Source organism: Pseudochaenichthys georgianus, chromosome 9, assembly GCF_902827115.2.
Source record: "Pseudochaenichthys georgianus chromosome 9, fPseGeo1.2, whole genome shotgun sequence".
Taxonomy (NCBI): Eukaryota; Metazoa; Chordata; class Actinopteri; order Perciformes; family Channichthyidae; genus Pseudochaenichthys; species Pseudochaenichthys georgianus.
The window spans coordinates 17,789,332-17,809,426 of NC_047511.1; the positions used below are offsets into that span (position 1 = coordinate 17,789,332).

Consider the following 20,095-nt stretch of genomic DNA (forward strand, 5'->3'; position numbering starts at 1 on the left):
TTTCTTTCCCAAACTCTTGAATAGCCATTTGTGTCTTGCTCTTGGGCCACAGCTGCACTTAAGTTTTGTCTTCAAAGCTATGGGTGCACACAATGAGTTACTTGTGGGGACAACACACACAAGTTCAAAAATGATTTACCCTCTGGATAAAAGTCTCCTTGTTGTGGTATGCATGAATGCTCGCCTTCCATGAATCCCTTTCATGATGCTGTACATAGAAATATTCACATAAAAAAAACAATCCCTAGTCATCAAATAGCTTTGTGTAGGCCTTCAAAGCTGGGTGTCTTCAGTTTCCAACAAGTCCAACAACAAGAAATCTGAAAAAAAATCAGTGTCGCTCTGCTGACCAAACATAAAAAGAGACCATTACAAAGGTTGAACTGTTTTACCCCTCTTCGCCCTCCCGTCCTTTCTTTTGGCAGAAACAATGTTGCTGCATTACTTGTCTGTTATCCTTCCCCCCTGATGATTTTCTTTAGCATGTTTTACTTCTCTTGTTTGAACAGATGCCGCCCCCCCTCCTGCAGCCCCCATCCCCTGGGATTGCTCTAAGGCTTTGTACAATGAGGTGAAACTCAATTACATTAATGCTAAGAGTCCAGCCCAGTCGGTTCCTTCCAATAAACAATATCAAACGTTATGATGTATATCGCTTCCTGAGGAAAATGTGTAATTCTTTGTTTCAAGTTATTTATGAATGGAAGAGGGAGCTGCATGAACTTGCTCACTTCTCAGTCCGTCCATTACTATTTTTTTTACAGCAAGATATTTTCTAACCTGTAGGCCACCAACCAGACCCCATATACACCGACGAGTTTGGTGAATATGGATGATGGATAGTGGAGACACATTTAGCCAGCCTTTCTTTCCTTCCTCTTATCTTTACTGGCATCGTGTCCGCTAGAATTCTTGGTAAAGGCTCTTGAGATAAGCAGCTGGTGTTGTCTGTAAATAAGGACAGTGGCTACTCAATGTTCAGCTTTTCCAGCTTTACCTCTCTGACATGCTTCCAATGCCAGAAATTCACTTTTTACCTCTGCTGAAACCAAATTACTTCAACTAAAAATATTTCAAGTACATTGGTAGGTGGTTGCTACCATATATACATTTTTCCAATTGAAGAAATCTAAATTGCATTTTATATTTGTGCCATTACCATTGTGAACAAAGTATCCCTCAGGAGCTACTGCTGCTGGGACCAAATCATATACACTGGACCAAAGCTTTGGGAGAACAGATCTGTGTTTGAAATTGATTTTTTTGTGTGTAGCATGCAAAGTTTACGTCATGGCTATTTTCCTTCTGCAGGTCACATTGAGATGTTATACTGCCTCTGTTGATATTGAGATACTACTTATATTAATGACATATGTGGTAAAAGTGATATAAATATTTAACTGTCAGTTCAAAACAAAGGCTACTGCATTCACAGTTGTATTTGACATGCCTGTTGCACATGGACAGATTATTAAACAATGTGCCCTTGGGCAAAGCCATTTAAGAAGGTGCAGCATGGCTGCATCATAATTGCTGGGCCCGTCTTTCAGTAAAAATTGGCAGCCAAGCCAAGCTTTTAAGCATTTTTAAATCTATGCTGTGTCTTTAATGCTAAGTGATGCACAGAAATGGCATGACATTACATTACATCACCAGTGAGAAGAACTCATAGAAAAACCTGAGTTCGTATAGGGACATTATGGCCCAAAGAAGAGAGACTGAGAAAATAGGTTTTCCAGGGCCTTTCAGAAAATGTTACTGTTAAAATGAATACATATTGGCCTGGATTTAGCTGGATGGAATATTGAAAGACTTGATCAGGCGTCTCAACTTTTACTTTCCAAAAAGAAATGTCAACGAGTCAGTTCAATTGAAATTACTGCAACATCCGGTTTTTGTTGTGTGTTATTTGCTTTACTAAGGTACATAGTGGGTGTTTTTGCGTTTGTCTGCTAACACCTCCTCTCAAGGTTACATTTCTCTATTGACAGCTTTGCAGTGAAATTGTCCCTCCATGAATAAGACTTTCGATTCACTTTTTGTCCTTTTAGCTTTTCCATGATGGCTAGAATGCAGGCCGTTATCTTTCACATGTTTCTGTTATTCCTCCACAGCATCACTTGTGGTTGAAGCGGCAGTCACTGAACATCGTCTCTCTGCGGGTGGAGAGCATCAAGCCGTCGGTTCCCCCTTTATTGGAGTCCCGCCCCGAAATCAGTCGATCAAATTCAGCGTCACACTCGCGACTCTCTGACCAATCAGCGCGCAGAGGAGTGGTCTGGTTCGGTGGTCCGGGAGGGCAGCAGCCAATCAGAAGCTCGCAGTGGTCGGACAAAGGAAAACACGTCGTGTCTGATGGCACATTATTCATGTCCACGCTGAAATTATTTAAGGAGACGCGATGAGGTGAGATAGCGGAGTGCAATAAAGTATAATAAATCTGATCTCCTCAGCTTCACTTTTTCTGTGAGAGTGAGAGTTTAGTAATACGAGAATGATGGGATGTTATGTCAAAGTGTAAATAATTTCCCCTCGATGTAAGCATCGAGACAACCCCGTTAAGCTGATTAGCAAAGCAAGGTGAAATACTACCACACGTTGCTGCTCTCATTCATGAATCATAATCCTCTTTCCTGCTCTTAATGACCAGTAACTTTGAAATTAGATCACAACAGTACAAAAAACAAGCGTAAAGTTTGTTATGAATCAAAACGTGTGCATATAAAGACGCCAACAAATAAAATAGGGGAAATAATGTAGTTGATTTATCACGTGTTTTTTTATATAGTGACATCAGCCATGTAGGCAAAGCACCATCACTGCATTTCTCTGTTTTACACACACGCACACGCACACACACACACACACACCGCCCATGCAGCTTCTCCAAAGCGACGCTGTTCGCCTCACTGGGCTCATTAATGTAGAGAAAGGGGAGGAGGAGGACAGCTCGCTCTTCTTCTACGATGTGCTGAGAGCTGCTGTTTCATTTCACCACCGCCTCCGATCAGTTTAGTCCGCCCTCTCTCTCTGGGTTCAAGTGTTATCTCAGATTTTGATAACGTTTTTGACATTTGTTCTACCCTACAGCCGCACTGGGCACTCCACCGGGCGGAGAAGAGAGAAGTTTAATCCCTTGCTGGTACTCCGGAGACGACAGATCCGAGGTCCCACGGTCCTACACATCACTATCTCTAGGTCGAATTTTTATATATCTTTTTTTGGGAAGTTCTCATCGACTTCAGTGAAGTTTCTATCCACCCCTGAGACGACAACACATCCGCCCGGCATCATGACTCGGAGATCCTGTGCCATTTACGCCACCGGTATCGTGTGCGCTCACCTCCTGATAGTGGGAATCGCCCTGGTCGTGGCTCAAGTCTTCCAAACAATGATACAAAGCCGTTTAAAAAAGGTGAGTTTGCATCAGTTTAAAAATCGCCAATGGTTCTCTATGTTTTCTCCTTCTTTCTCACTTCTCCCATATATCAGGATTTTGAATGTTAAAGCATTTAATCTGCAGTGGGCAATACTGCGCATTCATCCACTCACTGATCGCAGCCTATCTGTCACAAGATCATGCAGTTTAAAATATTTTTTATTTAAGCTGTTTACAATAGTGGTGTATTATATTTTTGCTGAATTCTGCAGCTCAGCCAGATGAACTTAAAGGCTTTCTCTTCAGCCACCTAAGCCAAGCAACGTAAATCATATTGCATCTTGTGCAGCGTCTGTGTTTTGTTCAAGCTTGCAATTAAACAAGGTAGAAATCCCGTACAACTCCCACAAGGGGAATTAAGAAGGTGTGACTCAAATATATGACTTTATCATGACCTTACCCCCCATTTATGAACATTTACTTTAAAACTATCTCCTTTCGCATTACTGTAATGATCTGCAGCTTGTATATGTTCTGACAACTCATCACAGGATTCAACTATTGAATGGAAGAGAGTCTAGATAAAATGCTCAATATGTTTTCTCTGCTAGGAGCTTTCAGGTAACCTGCCCATTGGCAGGGTGACACATTTCTGCATGATGGTTGACATAACTGGAGTGTTACCGGTGGTGGTGGTAGTAGTAGTAGTAGTAGTAGAAATCTCAGCAAGGAGGGAGAAGGTGGTAAGGGGGAGGTGGGCCGGCTCTGCCATAATGGGGGAAGGGAGCTTGTGTGAGTGGACAGTCCCTGACTGGCAGGCACCCATCTCTGTTCAACTTGTATTAACCCAAAACAAATCTGCTTTCATTTGCATGATGTGTTATTTCTTTAAACACGGATACATGGTGATTCAAGGGCAAAATAATGTGTGTCCTTCTGATGTTTCCTAGTGTGTGTAAAAAAGAAATGCAATACTGGTCTATTGCTAGTCTTTACTGCCTCACAAATCCATCTTGTGATCTCTTTCCTTTCTTGAGACGAACTGTAAATCATTAACCCAACACATAGGATTCCTTATTGAACTAACGATTTACCATTCAGGTTGACATTTCGTAGTAAAGTAGGGTTTAACATTTCTTTCCGACCTCAGCTGGTCCTAAATTGGTTTCATGTCTACAGTTCTGGGTACTGGTGCCTCAGTTTAGGGCTGATGGGGTGGCTTGGCAGCTGACACCCTATGCCATCCACCCTTTCAAAATACCTTGCATTCCTCGAAGTAACATAAATCACATTGTTGGATGCTCTGTGCCTCTCCGTAACCCCCACGCAAACTTATTAAGTAGAAACAAGCTCATCAGAAAAGCCCCCCCCCCCCTCCCCCCCCGGACACAGCTTCCCCCTCCTGCGGTTAAATATAGGTCGGGGGCTCATTTGTGTCTGATTCTGATTCCCGGCAGCGACCCGGGGGACCCAAATTAAAAGAGTTATTCAAAGTTCATCAACAGGGGACATAGTTCTGATGTGGCCGGCGATTACATGAAATGACAGCATAGCTAATCCTCTCGGTGATACTGATGTAGCTTAGTTGTTCAGGACAAGTTACCTCCGGGATACAGACTCTGTTTCTGAGCTGGGTGCGGAGGGGGGCGGTGTTACAGCCATGCAAGCAATTTGACAGACTTCATGGCCTCAGGGGCATGATTTCTGCCTGCGAGCAGCCTCGTTGTTCCTTGTTGTTGTTCCAGGCTCTGCCTATCCCGAATTTTTCTGCTAAGACACGGAAACTTAAAAAGAAAAACACCCGCTTATTATAACACTCCGCTCACCCCTGTGTAGGAGAGCAGACCTTTCAAGGTAGTATGACTGATTTGAGCTTTAAAGTGTTCAAGAACAAGGTCATACCGCTATACATTTTGAGTGTGTTTTAGCTCAAAATGTTGCAATGACGCAACACTTGGATGTTGAATATTCAAAACAGGTTTTTTTCCATGTGCGGTTCAAAGCAGGATCCTGTCACACCTAAGCTGTGCCTGAAGTTGTTTGGCTAAGGGCTGGTTTTATTAGTTTAATGTGTCGTCCTTATTTATTTTACCTTTCCATCAGTGAATAAATAAACCTGTGTTTTGATTACACCCACAAACCTCTCCACTTTGTCCTTAACTTGTTTTTCTGTTTGATAGATCAAGGATTTCTTTCGAAGAGATAAATGATTGGTTATATAGCCCGACTCTGATGAAGGCCTTTTTGAAAGACCTTTGTTCAAGGTGGACAAACACAGGGATTCATGTGAGCTACAGTCCCACAGAGTGCTGCAGGGGAAAGCCAGGCGAGACAGAAGCGTTTCAAAAGTGTCCGTTTGCATTTTTAGCTTTGAAAGGGAACACATTTGGTCAGTTCTGCTCATTTGGTATAATGTTTTATCGGACTCCCGTAGAGTGTACATGATGGTCATGCACTTCCGTTGCACTACCTGGTTTCCCTTCAGCTCTTAATTAAGATGACGAATATGATATGATCCACTCAAGAGAATCTCACTCTTTTAAATACCTCAAGTTCTATTTCTTCAGAAGTAGTTGTGCAACTGTGACGCAGCTCTAGCTCATAATTTAGGGCTTTAACACAACTGACATAGTGTCCTGAGTAGAATCTGAAATTGTGCAATGCAACATCTGTAAGTGGTCATTATTTGGAATAAGAATACAGCAACAACAACCAAAAGAACACTTAGGACGCAGAATAGCAACACTTCCAGTGCTGCAATAGTCAAGTGATTAATTATCTTCTTCAATTTGAAGATTTTCTTTTCTTTTTATATCATTGTTTAACTGTAAATCTTTGGGCTTTGGCATGTTTGTTTAACAAGACAATACATTCAAATACATCATTTTTGGCTCTTGAACATCAAGAAGAGCATTTTTTCAGTATTGTTGGACTATTTCATATATATATATATATATATCCCTTACTTACATATTTAGAAAGGGTGAAGGCTGTAATTCATCATTTGTGAGACATTTTCCCTTTTTGGTTGAAAGTTTTATTTTGTTTTAGGAAAGAAGATGTTACAATATAACCTTGCAAACAATACTATAGAGCACAGCGTGTTTGAAGTTGAAAGCCAAACAGGAAGTGCCAGCCACACCTTAAACTATATTTTCTCAACGGCAACTACTGATTGCAAAAAACCCTGTATAGCGTCTCGAGTGTGCACCTCGCTGTACCCAGTGGCGGAAGGTTTTCAGGAACTCACCATTAAATAGACACAAAGGAAGTGGGCTATCCTTTCCCTAGTTTAAAAATACACCTGGAAAAAGCATGCTTTTTTCTCAGTGTCAAACGCCTTTAGTTAACTTACTGGAAGCTTTTCTACTCCAAGGTTGGCTTGTTTTCTCACAGCTGAATGTTAACAGTTTATGTTACTCTTGTGGCAGATGATGTCATACAAGGTTACTCACTGGTGACTCTTTTCCCACATGATCACAGCTGAAACATTTGTGACATCACTCAGATCGATACCATCGTCTACGTTCTGTGGTCACTTTGCGTAGACAAAAAACCCCATAAAACGAGACATTTCTTCCTGTCCTGAGGTTTTTCTGTTTTTGCAACTATGAAGGACTTTTCTCCACTTCCCTCTGTTTTTTTTGGCTCGGCACCAGCTCCTTGCAGAAAAGTGCCATGTGTGCTCTCAGGTGGCACTCAATCAGAACGGTGAAGAGCTTTGAAAGTGTCCAATTGTGAATAAAACATTGTTGTTTCCCCAAAGTGTACAATTTGAGCTTTCAAAACCTGTCTTTTCCTCAACACTTTCTTTGTTGATTCTCACTCTAAATATGTATTTTTTTGTTTCCAGGAAATAACTTTGACAGAGAAGAGTCAAATGTTTGAGTCGTGGAAGAATCCCCCTCCACCCGTTTATATGGAGTATTACTTCTTCAATGTCACCAATCCTGAGGTGTTCTTGGCAGGCGGAAAGGCATCTTTAAAACAGATCGGACCGTATACTTACAGGTACGTTTTGAAATGAAGCTGTAATAAACAGTGATGGACACTGGTTCCATGTTTGTAATAAAATCCCTGGTTAAGGAAAGATATCTTGCATTATCCATCTGGGATCGTTCTGTTTCCAATGTGTGACATCAAAACACAAGACATCTGGACTAACTGACATTTCCACCCCAGGGAGTTCAGACCGCGGGAGAACATCACTTTCCTGGAGAACGGGACCAAGCTCTTTGCACTGAATCCCAAAACCTTTGTGTTTGTTCCTGACAAGTCAGCTGGTAACCCTGAGGTCGACCTTATCAGGACTGTCAACATCCCGTTTGTGGTAAGACATTGTGTCTGGAGAGGATAATGTGTGTTATTAGGACTGGCAGCAGCTAGTAATCATGTCCCTTAGATTTTTAGTTGGACTCATTTGATTGGCATGTATGTTTTCTCACATTGTCCCTTTAACACATTCCAAGCCATGGTCCTCTTAGATTTATTGTGACATTTTGTCAGGTTAAAACGTCACTCATTTCAGACCAAGTGAACCTAAATAGAGCATTAATTCATGAGATTTTCCACACAAAACAAAAGACATATAGCAAGCAGAAACCGAACTAATCTTTCCACTCTGTTCTCTCTTCTTCAGGCCATCATGAACGAGCTGAACTCCTACTCCTTCTTCCTGCGAACTATAGTTTCCATGTACTTGAACAGCATGGGCGTTGAGGTGTTCATGACCCGCACTGTCCACGAGGTTCTGTGGGGCTTCAAAGACCCTGTCCTCACAAAGGTCAAGTCCCTCAAGCCAGAAGTGGACGATTATTTTGGGCTGATGTGGAAGGTATGTTTCACTCCCTTCCATGAATGTATTTGTCGATGCAAGCTAGATGTTATTGCTTGAAGGTTGTTAGGGATTATTAAGACATGAGGCGTGCTTGTGGCAACGTCATGTACGAGAAGTGAGATTGGCCAAATGCTGATGGAAGATGCTTGTACTTCCTGTTTATAGAGCAACGTCTGCAACTTAGCACAGGCAGTGACAACAGCAGCCCTGTGACCCTGAGTGAAGCATTTTTAGAACTTACTGATACATTAGTTGTTAGTTGATCAGAAGAAAACAAACAGTTTAACAATTGTTTCAGTCATTTTTTTAAATCAGAGATTCAGAGCCTTCATCTTTTTAAATGTGAAAGATGGATCCTTTTTTTCTCAGATTTATCATCAAATGTCTACAGTACTTTGGCTATTGGTCGGACCACCAAGCAATTTTAAAGATGTCCAATTGTAGAAAGTAGAACATTTGCATTTTCCCAATTTTTAAATGTAATAGACAAAATGCTAAATCAACGATTTCAGGCAATAAGTGGCAGATTAGTCAACTTATTTTTCAGAGGTCGAAAATTATGATTTGAAAACACCCACCAATGTATTGTTGTAGTCTAGTCCTATGGGCTTGCTTATGGTAAAAAATACAAAGCAGTAGTTGTCTCACATTCCTTCGTTTGTCCTATAAGAAACATTGGCGCTGTTTCTCTGAACCTCGTCCTGTTTTCTGCAGAAAAATGGCACCCATGAAGGAGAGTTTGTGTTCCACACCGGCGAGCAGAACTACATGGATTACGGCAAGATCGACACGTGGAATGGCCTCAGGTAATGGCATGTCATGTCCTGCTTTCTTCATGATAGGAAATACTTTGTCTTGTCGGCGCAGGGCTTCCACTTCCTCCCAGTCGTGATATTCACATTCACCTACAGTAGTTACAAAACCCGTATTGGAAAGTCCAGAGGGGGACAGCCTTTGCTCCACTGGCTCTATGTTGAACATTATTGCAAAATGAATGATTGGATATCAAAGTGACTTTATATTAAATCAGAAGGTTTAGTTTTTAGATCCTTTTCTTAACTGAAAGTACACAGTGGCTCAACATATTCAACCAAATTGAAAATGCTTAACTATAAAATAAACAAAACGGAGATGTTATCAGAAAAAAAAAATGTACTTCCAAAAATCACAAGCTACTGTAATCATTGTGCAGAATGGTGGCCTCTGTCATAAATATAATGTTCTAAAGGGGGAACATGTAGTGAGACGATTCATTTGGTGTGAAAGAATAACTAACAAAGTTCTGAATATGTAAAGGTGAGCATTTTCTTTGTTATGACCTTAATCTGTCATTGGGTGTTGGCTGTGTGAAATCGCAATGGCCAACTCAAAAATAAATGATCAATAACCGGCAGATATAGTGTTGCACAAGTACTTTGTTTTATCTGAAAGAGCAGAGTCGAATCATGAAATGGCCTGAGATTAACAGTCATGTCAAAATACCTCATAGTTGTACTCAAGTCATTTTCTGAATTTATAGGGAGATGACGTGGTGGTCTTCCAATTCGAGCAACATGATCAATGGTACAGACGGCGCAGTCTTCCACCCTCTGATCAACAGGAACGAGCTGCTCTACATCTTTGCTGCTGATCTCTGCAGGTAAGCACGTGGTTATACATTTGTTTACGGTCAAAGCAATTCGGGCGCAGCTAGGACGAGAACTCCCAAGTCAGGAAATTGCACTCGAGTCATCTAAAATATGCTTACAGACAAATAAGGACATGAGTAGTAGTTTTTACGACCGCTGATAAGACTGTTGATGAACAAAACACATGTGGGAAAGTCAAGACGCTCGAAGGGGTGATTAAACAGGAAGTTATCATCTGGAGCAGGAAGCTTATTTACGTATTTCGGATGCCCAGAAGATTAAAGAATAAAAGGAACATTACATCTATTTACTTTTTCTAGATTTACAGAGTTAGTCTTGGAAGTTAGGAAAAGCTTGATTTTCACTGCTATGTTTTCAGAGTTAGGAGTATTAACTTTATATATTTCATAATATGTTTTATCTACCAATTCAAACTCCAAATCGTTTCAAATATCTACAATGCAGCAATCCTATAGCTTCTCTCCCCGGGTCTCACCCATGTCACAGAGCGGACTGGAGCTAGCTAAGCATTTAATGACCATGATGAAAACATAGATTTTAAGTTCATATTAACAGCTGGTAAAAAGCCACATTACACATTGGTGACATTCTGAAAATCTTTTCTTTAGCTATTGCATTTAAATGTGAAAATAAAGGCTTGTCAATCCTGGAAATCATTAGTTTAGGTTGAAAGTGCTTGATTTTATTCTTAAAAGCCATATAAACGCAATCTTGACAATCTATTTCTTTCCTCAGGTCTATCCATCTAGCATACGTAAAAGACGTTGAGGTGAAAGGCATCCAGGCGTACCGCTTTGCACCCCCAAACGATGTTCTCATGAACCCCAAGGAAAACCCCGCCAACGCGGGCTTCTGTGTGCCAGCTGGAGACTGTCTCGGCACCGGGGTGCTTAAAGTCAGCGTTTGTCGCGAAGGTAAGGGACTTGCCCCCCTCTCACACCCCTCTCAGTTGCCAGAGAGTCTGACCCATTTACCCATTCCCCCTCCTTATTCTACCCCCAAAAAAATGTCCTTTCAGTCAGCAGCCGTGTCCCCTGTCTGCTATCTGACATTCCCACTGTTTGAGCATGCCTGATTTTCACTCAATACACGGTTCAATGATTAACTATACTGTCTGTGTTTGCAGGCCATTGAGGTATTTATAATGGTCATTGAGTGGAGTGGGATTGCTCTGATTAGGCTTGACACACGAGGACAGTGTGCCCACAGATATGCTGCTGTAGCCACACAACTCTGTTGTGTTTATTTTACAGCCACTTTCTTTAGGATGCTTATTTTTCTGTAATTTTGTTCTAACACATACAAACCCAGTGCGAGAAACACATCACTATATGTATTGATGTATGTGCTTGAAACTGATTGGCTGTAGTTTCAGCATCTCATTTTCATATGAGGCAAAGGCGTCTGATTGGAGGGATTGTTGTGATGCTTTCAGAGAGCCAATCACGACCGAGCCCTGTTGTCATGTCATGTGCAAGGGTGTCATTTTGAAACTGCCTCTGTGGTTAAAATCATTCCGTGTCTTTTTTTATCGTTCACAGTTTGTACGTCAACTGAACACAATTTGAATTTGTGATTAATTTTATGACCTCCTCTGTAGCAGTTTAGTACAAAAAATAATAATGTTATTTAAGCTTCAGCAGCAATATATACTTTGGTTCTTTTAGTCCACACATTCATAAATAAAGATTTCAAAATGTCTCCACCAGGACCTTAATTCCTTTCATTGTAGGCAAGGCTTACAAACAGTTATAAGACCTTTTTATTTGGAAATGTAACTTAAAAGAAAATCCAATTTAAACAGTTAAATTATGGATAAAATGTGAACATTTTAAATTAAGGGAAAAACTGTGTTTTTAGTGCTGAAACACAATATTGTTTACTTTTCCAGCTTATCTTTCCTTAGGACTATAAACATTCTTCAACTATCATTGCACTATACCACTATCTACTAAATACCATTTAATCTTATCTCATAAATCTTTTTTCTGCCTTGTGGTTTTGAGTTGTTCCTCACTAATGTTTGTCTCTTGTTTTTATTCAAGGTGCTCCCATCGTGGTATCTTTTCCCCACTTTTATCAAGCCGACCCAAAGTACATCAATGCTGTTGAAGGGCTTAACCCCAACAAGGAGGAGCACGAGACGTATCTGGACCTGCAACCGGTATGACTAATATTTAATATCCCTACTGATTACAGCCCTGCGCAGCGATCTGTGTTGAGGCTGGCTTTGTTGGTTGTTAACTGCCTTTTATCTCAATTAATAGTTCTTTTGAGTCACCATAGAATTAGCTCTGCTTTTATTTGTGTTTTTTGGCCAGCAAGTTACCTTTAAAAAAAAATATATATATATTTCAACATCACCAGTGCTTGACTCGTATTTTAGGACAAAACACGCATTCAAAAGCCCAATAATAAATAACGCTTTTTATCTTTTTGTTATAGACCTCAGGGGTTCCCATCCGTGCCTGCAAGAGAGCTCAGCTCAATATCATCCTGAAAAGAGTCACAGGCTTCCCGTGAGTCGATCTTTGTCCAACTCTGACCCCGTCCACTGTTGCCACACTTGTGTCCTCATTATGGTCACATGTTGAGCCAAATGTCCTCCCTGACATCTGTCTCTATTCTTCAATTTCAGTAAAACCAAGTTGATCCAAGAGACCATTTTCCCCATCATGTTCGTCAATGAGGTGAGAATTTTCATTCAAATGTCCGACACGAATCCGGCTCTCATCATTTTTGAATCACAAATCAATAATCATCATGTCTCTCAATTCTAGACTGCAACCATCGATGATAATTCTGCATCCCAGATGAGGACACTCCTCCTGATTGTGACTCTGGTGTCAAACTTCCCTTTGCTAATCGTGGGCATGGGCATCATCCTGCTGCTGGTGCTGGTCGTCTTGTTCTGTCGAAACCGCCAGAAGAAGGTAGGAGCTTCTTCTCCCCCTGTGCTTCGGTGGAGTAAAATGTAGTATTTAATTCAGTTAGCGAAAAGGCTTGTGCTACCCACTGACATTAGCTCACAGTATAAAGGCTGCGGTAATATCTCACAGTAAACAGTTTTAGCATGGTTAACGGTTTCCTCAATGAGCTGCTGCAGGTTTTAACCCCAAAGCATGTTAACTAACACATTGCATGATTCCTGTGCAGCAAAGCCAGCATGAACAATTTCCCCACAATTCTGAATTAAATGTTTGTTTTTTTCCTTGTTGAATGTTTTCTAACAGTCGTTGTATCTTAGTTCCAGTTCAGTGTAGCTAAGAGCTAGCTTTGCAATATCGAGTAGCAAAGTGCATTGAACTGCTCAAGCCGTACTGAGAATAAGGTCCAGCACATGTTCAGCTCTCTTATCTCCGGTAGTGCAGGATTATTGATTTGAACCCTGACTGGCACTGCCCTCAGGCTACTGCAGTTTAGGTTATTCACTGTCCAGAGAGTCGTATGCTACATCTCAAAGGGAGCAGTTTGATATTCTGTAAAATATTCACTTTTGTTAATGCGGGGCAGATGGGAAGATTGATTTCAGTTATGTCTGTTTGATAAATATGCTCCAGGATCTGTTTTGTCTTAAAACAGTGTTAATTTAACTATTTGGTACTTGGATTTTTTAACAAACAAGATCCACCTGGTTAATTAGTAAGTTAAAGAGGTGCATGTAGGCCCATCTGGATTTTATTATTATAGGCAAAGCCTTTTCCTCTATTTCCAGTCATTTCAATCAAATATAGTTTACTGCTATGAACGCAACAAGAACAATATTGCCAAAGTGTAAAAGAATAATGAGATTATAAAGAAAAAGAACACGGTACTGTTATAAAATCATGAAAATAGCAGAAAATGATCAAAGCTTCGGGCTAAGCTAACTAGCCGTAGCATCATGGTTAGCATACAGACGTGAGCGGTATCAATCTCCTCATCTCAATCTCATTAAATGGGAAATATCTCCCCAGACTATTTGTTTATCATGCAACAGTTTAGTCAGTAGTTTAGAGAAGAAAGAGAAAATGTTAAAAACATGCTTAATTGCACTGTGAAGAAGTGTTGTATTAACCATGTTCTAATTTAAATTTTCTGTAACCTCCCCCCCTTTTTCCCCTTTTCTGTTTTAGAATGAAGTAAAACGTATTGATTTTACTGAAGCTTTTCATTCTTTTGCTGTAAGTCTTAATTTTTGCCTTGTTTGCTATTCTCCTTCTTAATTTGTTATCCATCATCTCTGGTTGTTATAATTTAAATTAATTTGGGACATGATACTCTTTATCTGTTGAGTTACCGCCTCAGTGTATTTCTTCTTTTAGTTAAAGTAAAAGTTGTCAGTGGTGTTTGTGAATACTTGGATGTTTGTGGTTTAATGTGACCATTTCACTCAAAAGCATTTATTCTCATTGTTGTCTGTGTCCATAAAATAATATTTAGACATCTTTCCACTTCGCTAGTTTGTACTCACGCCTTCTGTCCTCCCACGCAGACGGTGAAAGACGACACGGCCTACACTCAGGTCAGCGACAAACCCGACGAGCCGTCAGAAATGCCCGCCAATCAGCCAATGAAGAACGGCTCCTACATTGCCATGTCTCCAGTGGAGGCCCAGAAGTGTTGATCAAGGATCCCCTCCCCAAGTGTGGAGCCCAGGAAGGGGGCTGAGGGAGCAGCACAGGGGTGTTACATTACCACGGGTGGTGGGTTTGCATAAACAGCAGGCTCATTTACTCTTATTTTTATGAGGGTTGAGGAGGAAAAAGGAATAGCGTGGGACACAAGCCCCGGTAAATGTTAGACAACAAAGACATTGCTCCTCAAACTGAGCCCTCTGACTGTCTGTCCTCCTCTTCTCTACCTGCTGAGCATGGCCCTCGCCGCCTGCCGTACTGCAACTTAAAAAACTCTCATTCCTCGTTTCCGTCCTGGTCGGCCTTTTAAAGATGATGACGGGAACCCAGGCAAGAGGCTGGGCCAGGACAAGCCTTTTTTCCCATAACTCTTCTGTGGGAACACAGTAGCTTAGGTGACGCTGACGCACACAGACTCTGCCGACTGATACCGCTCTGAGAGAGTTTTACTGTTCACCTGAACAACAATTGCTGTTGTTAGCGTCGCATCCTCGCTCTTTTCCTCTACGTCAGAGGAGAAAACTTGCAGCTGAAAGATTAAAAGGAAAGACCCCGTAATCGGAAAACCTAGGACGAAACTCTTAGCTCCTGCGGTCAGAAAATACAATGGTTTTGCTAAGCATATCCTTTTTGTAAAGAAGAAAAAACACTGAGCCCAACCATTTCTAGCATTTTGCCTTGTGGTCCTAAGATGAATTGGTGCACACACATACGCAGCGCACTTCCAGTATCAGTTAGAAAAAGTGTGTGTGCACCTTTTATCTTACGCTGTCCTGGGAAACTATTTTTTTGGATGCACGCACACAGTGTAGTAACACCTGGAATACTTGTGATTTTCATCCCCCCCCTCCTCCAGAACACTAGTTAGGAGTAGTCAGCTGATGACTACTCAGCTGTGAATTTATTAGGGCTCCTGCCAGTAGCTTGATAAAATTGCGCCTTTTTTTTTAGGCCTCGTCACACGTTCAAATAAAAAAAGGAGAAAAAACACCCACAGAACTTAAAAGGGAGACTTGAACCTGCTTTCTGCCTTATAATGGTTCAGTGTGTTCTTAATGTTCATACAGTGTTCAAATAAGCTGGAAATCTCGTTATTGTAAATATGTAAAAGGGGTAATGTTGAGATACCTCTGACCAAAATCCAGTAGGCAGTCCTTCTAGGTGTGCTGAAAGACACTAACGTTGCTCTGGTGTCGACACGCTCCTGCAAGTCTACACTGTTATTAGAGAAAGCACAATTTGGATGGCTAAAACTAGTCCTCACAAGGATACCAGGTTTTTTTCATCCTGTTACCATATATATTAACAGCTGATCGGTCAAAGACACTATCAAAGTGCCGTGACTATTAAACAAAAAAAGTGGAATCATTGGGGGTTTTTGAGGGAGCCTTGGGCACCACTCGCCGCTGTGCAGTCTTTCAGTTTGCCAAGGAGCTGTAGGCATTCAGGCAAAACGCAGCACACAGCACTTGAATCACTGTTTGTCTTATGTTTCATGCGTCGTTGTTTTTCTGTCTGCCACACTCGTCTTGTCACGTCAAACCCAACAGCGGTAGTTGTTAATGGGAAGTAAATTTAAGGCCATAATAATGTCAACGTGGAAAATTCCCTGCACTTTGCCTGGAATTGTGCCCTATGTATTTTCATTGTTGTTTTTTGTCCTATTCATTACAAGCCAAGTGGTCCCTAACTTCAATACATTTCAATTATTTCCTTGTTTTCTTTTGTTCTGTTCATTACAATGTCGGTGGTCCATACGTTCAAAACATTTCAATTTATTTTTACTGTTTTTTTTTTTGTCCTGTTCTTTACAATGAAGGTGGTCCAAATGTTCAATACATTTAGTTTCTTTGTCCTTGTAAGTATTGGTTAGGATGGATGTTAAATGCACATCCGTGCCTCTGTGTTCCTTGCTTTCCACCACATGGAGTGTCTTCTTTTGATATACTATTGTATTAGTTATTGCTGCTAAAAAAAAAAAGAAATGCCATAACCTGGACTTGTATTTGTACATGCGTGTACAAAACGTGCTCGTATTCTTGTTTCAGGTTGATCTGCAGAAGCTGTTTCTTTAAAGGCTTTCTGTGTCACAACACCTTTTGGACACCTGAGCACAAGATACAAAGCCCAAAGCTTGCTGCCATTTATTGGAATACGCAGTTAGTTATCACTAGCAACACTTTTGTAAATCTATCACACTTAACACACTTATTCCTCTTATTAGCAGATGAGCATATCACATGTATTGTTATCATTTTATTATAGTAGTAGTAAACGTAACAATCCGCTGGAGGCGCCTCATAATGGCGCTCCTCTTCATGTAAAGATTGGTGTCAGAAGTCTGGGTTATATAATCACACTGGTGGAGAAAGGTTGAATCGATTCACTAAAGGCCTTTTGTATTCCACATAAATGCAAGCAAACGCCGCCTTGTGCAAACTCACAGTGCATCGTTATCCACCTTTCAAAAACTTGAACCTATGAGACCTTAATCCCAAGTGTTTAAACACGCCTGAGCCACCACTCCTCCGCTGTCTGACTTCTACAACACCGACCTTTGAGTCCAATCTTTCAAGCCTACTGCTATTACTGCTTGACCAAAGAGAACACACATAGATCTTCCCCAACACCGTGTTTACTCCTCTGTGATAACGGTTGTGCCACAAAACCACCCCCTACCTTGTTCTTTTTTAAATTGTGCCACCACTTATGTGAAGTATTTGCAGCAGTGTTGTGTGAGCGTGAACGCATGTATGTTTGTGCCTTTTTACAACAAGGCAATAAGGAAAAGAAAATGAGAGAAATTTCACAAGTTGGTTTGATGGGTATTGCTTTTTTTGTCCCCTGGTGCAAAAGCAAATAAAAGTAATCAATGCTCTTCATGAGCAGATCTCAGTATTAAGTAAGTCAAAGCAATACAGAGTTGTGTAAAATAAAAAATGTTGTAAGGGGCCACACAATATTTATGTGTATTATTTGATTTGGTTTTTCCCCTAAATTTGTGATTTGTTGTGTAGCAGTATTTGTTTCTGTAGCGTTATTTAGTTGTCGTTTTTGTGTGTAATATCCAACATTTCATTTTTGATCATTTACATTTTTTCACACTGAAATAACTAAAAAGATGGACCAGTATTTCACACTGGAAGCTGTACAATGTCTGTAAGAGTGTTCATGAATGGTTTAAGATTTGGGTGTTGAACCTGTATGAGTAAATTTGTGTTTGTGGACCTGTAAACACCATTTCTGTCAAACTGGAGTGATTTTTTACTGGAAGGCTGATTATCTTGACTGCGTAAAGTAAAAGCATTGATGCTGTGTAAACTATCTAGATGAATGAAGCCCTCCTTCAGGGATGAGCACTAGTGCCATACCATCCTTTCGTTATTATAATTTCCCTTACTTTGCTCTTTGGTGTAACAAACCGCACCTCCCCATGTTCTGAAATCACTAACGGACGTTTCCTCTTGAGATATACTCATTTGTTTTGCTGCTGAATAGGACAGTCCTTGTCATGTGAGGTGCAAAATGAATCTAAAGTAATATCCATTTTTAGTTTTGATAATTTACACTGCACAGATGTTTCTACAGTGCTTTTGTAAACATTTATAGTGTATTTGCAAAAAAATAAAAGTTGCAATCAAATGCAAAGTTCACATTGTTTTCTGCTGTCTTTTGTATTTCTGTTGGCGAGAGATATATAAACCAGTTAGTGGTAATAAACCCAGAGGAAGATAATACATGAATGGGGAAACTATAAGCAACTTCACTTCTTATTTTGAATATACTTTATTGAAATGTACTGAGTTTAGAGCATTAAAAGATTTAACCTTCAAAAGCATCTATCTGAGTTTATGTGGTTTGACTTCAACTAGAAGTTAAAGTAGACAACTTCTTGCTTCATGGTTTTAAATACTTTACCTGTTTAAGTCATTTTTACAAGTCCAGATAAAAATATATAATTACAATATTCACAAACTTAAAAGTTGCTCTTTCAAATTAAAACATGAACAATCATCAGGCCTAACCCATCAGGTTACTTTGACAGTTATGTAATTCACTGAGTATCAGATCAGCAACATAGTGCATTTTCTACATCTAAATGTGTACCTTTTTGATGGAATGGAAAAGCTTGAGAGAACCTTCTAATAAGTAGAAATATAACTCACAACATTTAGATACATTAAGTTGTACACATTTCAATGCTGTAAAGCTAGAGCAGGTTGGCTTATCCTTGCACTAAAACAGGTAGCCTACCAAGTTACACCACAATGTGATGTATTTACACTTCAGCGATTGTAAAGCTTAAGCAAACAAGAGATAACAAGTTAAACATAGAGTCATAGTGGTGCTGATGGTTGTGACATGTTGAAACCTTTGGACAGAGCCAGGCTAGCTTACACTTGTTCCAGTCTTACATTTTCTTTTTTTAATTGAGTCAGGCACAATGAGTTTAGATTTATACAGTCAATATTTGTCCCTTCCCCCCCTGCCCTCCCGGTCCTAGCTAGTAAATAAATAAATAAATAGATACATAGCCTATAGGTACAAATAAAGTAATGTAAAAGATAATATTACAAGAAAATTAATAGATAAGGAATCATTTTACGTACGTACATACATGTATATAAATACTGAAACAAAAAAAACACATACATTCATAGTCAATATCATAGAGCCCCAGACAGATTCAAATAGTTTTGAAGAGCCCCTCAGGTTATATTTAATCTTCTCCAAGTTCAGACACGTCATTAGATCTTTAAGCCATGGAGATGCTTTAGGTGGTATCGAAGATTTCCATTCTAGGAGTATTCTTCTACGTGTTAAAATAGATGCAAAGGCTAAAGGCCTACTGTCCTTAGTTTTCCTCCTCATCATTCGGTGGCCAGGTAGTAGGCCTACTCCAAAAATGGCAGATTCTGCACATGGTGTCAATACCACGTCCAAGGCCTAAGCAAGGTGTTTGAAAATGCTTGTCCAGTATCCTTGTACTTTTTTACAGTTTACAGTCTTAATGCTACGCTAAGCTAACCGGCTGCTCCTGGTAGTTCTACTGTCAAAACTCTGACAGAAAGCACGCTGGCTTTTCCCCCCATAACTACGGTAGGCCTACTGCTTTAAATGTCACAATTATTTTATATATTAGAAGTTAAATGTCAAAATTCAGTTGCTTGTAAAATGTGGATAATCAGGCCTATGTAATTGTATTGCTTTCATATGCTATGTGTAACAAATCACTGTATACTGTCTTCTCTTTATCACTTTGTTCTAAACATTAACTGATTAAATGCAGTCTTGACTGTCTTTGAAAAAGGGAACTCGCTTTTTAATAATGACCAAGCATTTTGCAATAGGCCTTACTGGGCCAAAGGCTTTGATAAAGTTTAATTATTTTTCCTGCGATTACCTTATTACATACATATGATCTTCTTTAGTTTAGACTCACCTGTATGCATAATACATTCAGGTAAAACCCATGCTTTATAATAATAATAATAATACATTTTATTTCTAAAGCACCTTTCATTGCTAAAAGTAATAATGCTTTATGCTGCAACAAGGTTTGTGACTCATCCAGGAGCCCTCCAGTGCTTTTACTTCTGGCTGAACTGCAACA

The 20,095-nt window shown here is 40.1% G+C and overlaps 1 protein-coding gene across 2 annotated transcripts; it reads left to right on the top strand.

The window, feature by feature from the left end:
• Window positions 1–2,899: 2,899 nt before the first annotated feature.
• scarb2a (scavenger receptor class B, member 2a) lies at window positions 2,900–18,134 on the top strand. Of its 2 annotated transcripts, XM_034091658.2 has the most exons (13): window positions 2,900–3,415; window positions 7,233–7,390; window positions 7,562–7,709; window positions 8,019–8,213; window positions 8,931–9,022; window positions 9,736–9,855; window positions 10,601–10,779; window positions 11,911–12,029; window positions 12,311–12,384; window positions 12,504–12,555; window positions 12,646–12,798; window positions 13,981–14,028; window positions 14,340–18,134. In XM_034091658.2, the coding sequence occupies exons 1-13, from the start codon at window positions 3,293–3,295 to the stop codon at window positions 14,469–14,471; spliced, it is 1,593 nt and encodes a 530-aa protein (XP_033947549.1). In that variant the 5' UTR covers window positions 2,900–3,292; the 3' UTR covers window positions 14,472–18,134. The 2 variants fall into 2 exon arrangements, with proteins under 2 accessions (XP_033947549.1, XP_033947550.1); XM_034091659.2 differs by lacking the exon at window positions 13,981–14,028.
• Window positions 18,135–20,095: the final 1,961 nt, after the last annotated feature.

Coding starts and splice junctions, on each gene's coding strand:
- scarb2a (XM_034091658.2), top strand. CDS start 3,293: ATGACTCGGAGATCCTGTGCCATTTACGCCACCGGTATCGTGTGCGCT. Junction 12,799..13,980: donor GTCGAAACCGCCAGAAGAAG/GTAGGAGCTTCT, acceptor TTTCTGTTTTAG/AATGAAGTAAAACGTATTGA. Junction 14,029..14,339: donor AAGCTTTTCATTCTTTTGCT/GTAAGTCTTAAT, acceptor CCTCCCACGCAG/ACGGTGAAAGACGACACGGC.